This window comes from Pinus tabuliformis, chromosome Q (genome assembly GCF_031772625.1).
Source record: "Pinus tabuliformis cultivar Carrire ecotype Pingquan chromosome Q, CPIR1, whole genome shotgun sequence".
Lineage (NCBI taxonomy): Eukaryota > Viridiplantae > Streptophyta > Pinopsida > Pinales > Pinaceae > Pinus > Pinus tabuliformis.
Window position 1 is genome coordinate 584,636,396 of NC_142296.1, and position 4,458 is coordinate 584,640,853.

The 4,458-nt window shown below is 35.1% G+C and overlaps 1 protein-coding gene across 2 annotated transcripts; it reads right to left on the reverse strand.

The window, feature by feature from the left end:
* Positions 1-627: 627 nt before the first annotated feature.
* On the reverse strand, positions 628-3,924 carry LOC149220808 (alcohol dehydrogenase class-P-like). Of its 2 annotated transcripts, XM_089384918.1 has the most exons (5): positions 3,209-3,924; positions 2,750-2,845; positions 2,442-2,603; positions 2,091-2,253; positions 628-1,044 (listed from the first exon to the last, which is right to left on the reverse strand). In XM_089384918.1, exons 1-4 carry the CDS (start codon positions 3,224-3,226, stop codon positions 2,134-2,136), a joined length of 396 nt encoding a protein of 131 aa, XP_089241044.1. In that variant the 5' UTR covers positions 3,227-3,924; the 3' UTR covers positions 628-1,044; positions 2,091-2,133. The 2 variants fall into 2 exon arrangements, with proteins under 2 accessions (XP_089241044.1, XP_089241043.1); XM_089384917.1 differs by lacking the exon at positions 628-1,044 and having other exon boundaries at positions 1,935-2,253; positions 3,209-3,921.
* Positions 3,925-4,458: the final 534 nt, after the last annotated feature.

Sequence of the window (4,458 nt, forward strand, 5' to 3'; positions counted from 1 at the left end):
GATTTAAATATTGTTTATATTTTCACCCTAACACATTAACGGTATAATGTTTATTATTGCTGCATAACATTTACCGTCTACCTCCTTCCAGGGTTTATAATTTTCGCAGAGAGACACTATTGCCAAATTTATAATAATATAATAATATTCAACAGATATATTTATATACATACAAATTCTAGAAAATAAATGGTCTCCAATTAAATTAAGCGGGTCAAATTTATAATAATATTCAACAGATATATTTATATTCATACAAATTCTAGAAAACTAGCAATTGTCCCAAAAGGTACAAAGAGAGGCCGATAGGATTATTAATTTGGAATTGTAAAATTTAGTAGCAAATATTGCAGAGGGAAATTCCATGATATTACAGAATGAAATCCCATCCTATTACAAGTAAAACTGAGAAATTTCATATACCACAATACAAGTAAAACTAAAACCAATCTTGTAGAGTGAAATCCCATCATATTACAAAATGAAATCTCATTATATAGGATTTATTAGGGTCATTACAGAGAAAATTAACATAAGTGGAGAGCTGATTCAGAAGGTATGACATGGACTCTGTAGAGTGAATCCCCTAATCTTGTAGAGTGAATCCCATCATATTACAGAATGAAATAGAAGTCTAAAGGATTTATCAGAGACATTACAAAGAACGCTATCACAGTGGAGAGCTGCTTCACAAGGCAGGACATGGATTCTGCTTATTCACCACAGAAACTCTTGTTGTTGAAGATGAGAAGCAGCACAAAAGTAAGTCATTCCACAACTACTACAAACTTACAACAATATTAACATCCTGCAAATATTCTCATCTATGAGGAGCTTTGGGGGCCTATAGATTACAAGAGAATATCAGAAATTCTTCACTAAACATGTTAGTAGCGTACTAATCATCTTGGCGGTTGGAGACAGAACTGGTGTTGAAGCTCTCTTTCCTCACAAACCCAGCAGGGGCTTTCTTGTCATAATTCTGAGTACAAAATTTGACTGTCATTTTCTGCATCTTTCTATTTATATACATTGTTTGAACTCCTGTACAAAATTTCCCACAGAAGAGAAACAAAAGATATTACAATCATATTGTAAGAGAAACAAAAGATATTACAATCATATTGTAAGAGAAACAAAAGATATTACAATCATATTGTAAGAGAAATGATCTGGCTACTAACAAATGAAAACCAACGTGAAATGATGATTCAAGCACTACAAAGCTAAATCCTAGTTTTCAAAATACATTCTGTATTAACTACATGTGGGCATCAGACTGTCCTTGTATAGTGACTTAAGCTATTTGGCTAGCAAGAAATGAAAAGAATTCAAAACAAAGATGTTATTCCTAATCAAGTTTGACACAAGAATAGATATGCATATTAAGGGACACAGCCACCTTTAAAGGAAAAGAAACAAATAATACTAAGATCCCCAGATATATATATATAACAATAGTGTGGAGTTATTTCAACGAGGCTTGTCAAGGTAATCCCAGCTATTGTGGATCATGAGGCATTACTTTAAGAGACAATTACGAGATCAATTTCAAAGCAGAGTTGTAGGAGATGGATGAAACAACAGAGCAGAACTTTATGCTTTTTGGTAGATTCTGAAAATAGCAATAGAGAAAGGTTTAAATTGTCTACAGGTGATAAGAGATTCCAAACACATTGCAGAGAGGTCAAATGGAAATTTCAATCAGGAAAATTTGCAGCTGGCCCATCATTGGACGGAATCAGAGAAGCAAGGAAAAATTCCATGTCATTATCTTTTCAGCATGTCTGCAAGGGATAAATATGAAGGCTGATATATTGTTCAAGTAAGCACTGAGGATGCAGAACAGATGGATAGAGATGATTGAATACCCCATCTGGACCTTCTCATTCAATCTATTTCTAATCAAGCTATTATAGTAATGACCTTTTGGATGGCTGTTTTGGAAGCAGTGTCAAAACTTAAACATCATACTTACCCTAAAATTATTATAACTGTTTACATGCTTTCCAGGACTTTAATTGCATACCATAGTTACACATAAAAGCCACGACATTAATCACATAACAGTTTGAAATAGTTCAGCATGCCTTCATAACATTGGAGATATTCCAACTGTGTTCATATTTGTCACTAATCCTGGATGACTTTAATTACAGTTCTCAGACCCTCTCCTTTAAGCATGTGATCAAATGCCTTGTTGATGTCAGCAAAAGAAACCTTGTTTGTAACAAATTTATCCAGTTCAAGCTCCTGCAAATTTAACAATCAAGGAAGGAAAGATTAAAACCGTAATTATAACTCTAATTAGATATGATAAGCATAGATTGCTCCCGTCATGGTACGGACAAAAAAAAAAAACAACTGGGAAATATGACCACACAGTATTATCTACAATTATGGTTTGAATAAGCTGTTACAACTATGTTATGAAGTCTTACCCCATTCAAATACATCTCTACAAGGCCTGGCAAATCAGTACGAGGCTTATAATTTCCAAAGAAGGTTCCTTTCAATGTTTTCTCGCTCAGAAAGTTTACAGGATTCGTTTTAAAGACTGCGTCTGAACGAGGGACCCCTGTTAAAACGGCTACACCCCAACCCTGCGAAAACAGAACTCTGATATCAAACATATGCATTGCCTGCATTTTCTTAATTAAATCGAAGCAATCAGTTTAAACTTTAAAGCTACAACTTAGAATTGAAATGATTGATGTATCTTAAACCAAAGGAAACCAAGAGCTAGTACATCATGGCAGCATTCCAAAGCTTGAACCATGGCCTCAATACTCCCTGTGCATTCGACGCTGCAGTCCACCCCTCCATCAGTTTTTTCCGCAATTACCTGTAAACATTTTTTATAAGTGTTTGGAAATTAAGAGTCTACACTGCTTTGAATGGATGGTGAATGAGTGCACTCCATGCGAAAACTTAAAATCTCCCCCACCTAAGTACTAAAGTACCACACTAGTCAAAAGCAACCAATACTCTGATCTGGGAGAGAGTTTGATGATCATTTTGGGCAGCTCAACGTAACTGTTGAATAGGTTTTTCGTACTCTTTAGGGTTTATAAATTCCGTTACTCCAAATTGTTTTGCTGAGAAAGGAAAGATTACAAGAAAGGGTTAAAAAGGCAATTCTACAAGTCAACATATCAACATATGTACACAGATTTTCCAATAATGGAAGTGGGAAATATACAATTACCTCGTTCATATCTCTCATTATTGAAATCGATTCCAATTATTCGAGCAGCTCCTGCAATTCTTGCACCTTCACAAGCCTGCGTAGTTAAACTCGGGTCAGAAGGCTAACATATAATTAAACTCTACCCTCATCATATTGGTCCCAATGAAAATGCAGGTAGGGGAAGTGAACAGAATAGTCCCTAGAAAAAGGTTTGAGGACTTTAAAACTGCAACATATACTAATATGCATACAGTGGAACATAAAGAGGGCACTTGTTATTAGTACTTATAGCAAGCCCAACAGCCCCCAGGCCAAATACTGCTACTATCGAACCCTTCTTGGGTTTGCCTGCGTTCAAAGTAGCACCCATCCCTGATTCCACAACAGAGAAGAATTTTACACAACAATTCCAGTCAAAGAAACCATTATGAATGATTTTATAATTATTAACAGTACAGCGAGCAAAAGTCCTCGCAATTGACATGCCCACTTTGTAAAACACTATAGATTTTATAATTATTAACAGTACAGCGAGCAAAAGTCCTCGCAATTGACATGCCCACTTTGTAAAACACTATACATTGTCAACGAGGTCAATTATTTCATTTCTTCAGTCAAACTTAATATATTATCATCTCAAAATTACTTATAAAATCTTCTACAATTCAGGAAAGTAGTTTTTGCATAAATGGCAGGCTGCATCCAGACTTGGAGTCGCTCTGCATTGAGTAAATTATGTTTTGATAGGAGATCCAAGGGCAATATAGGCCTTGCGGGGCAGGGGGTGTTTAGAGATGAGCATGGTAACATTCCAGGGAGGTTACACAAGTTTAAAATAATCAAAATTTAATTTAGAAAACACTTGAAAGTTGAAACCTTTAAAACTTAATGCATTTAACTCACAGTTTAGTTAGTGTATCTGATGCAACAATAACCCTTTACTAACCCTGAAACAAGACCAATATCTACTTGTTTGTAAGAAACGAGTACATTATCTGTAGAGAATTGCTTACCATAACCTGAAACAAGAACAAAAACAATTTCTACTTGTTCGTAAGAAACAAGTGCATTCTCTGTAGAGAATTGCCTAGGTTAAATTTTAAAGTTTGAATACCATGACACCATTTATGTGCAAGTAAAAAATATTTAAATAGTAGATTTATCAAGCTCCTACCTCTAAGCTAATACCATCTGGAAAGTTCTGGAAAGCTGGGATGAGTTCAACAATGTAATCACTAACGGATAGTAGCCACTCCATCTCTTCGCCA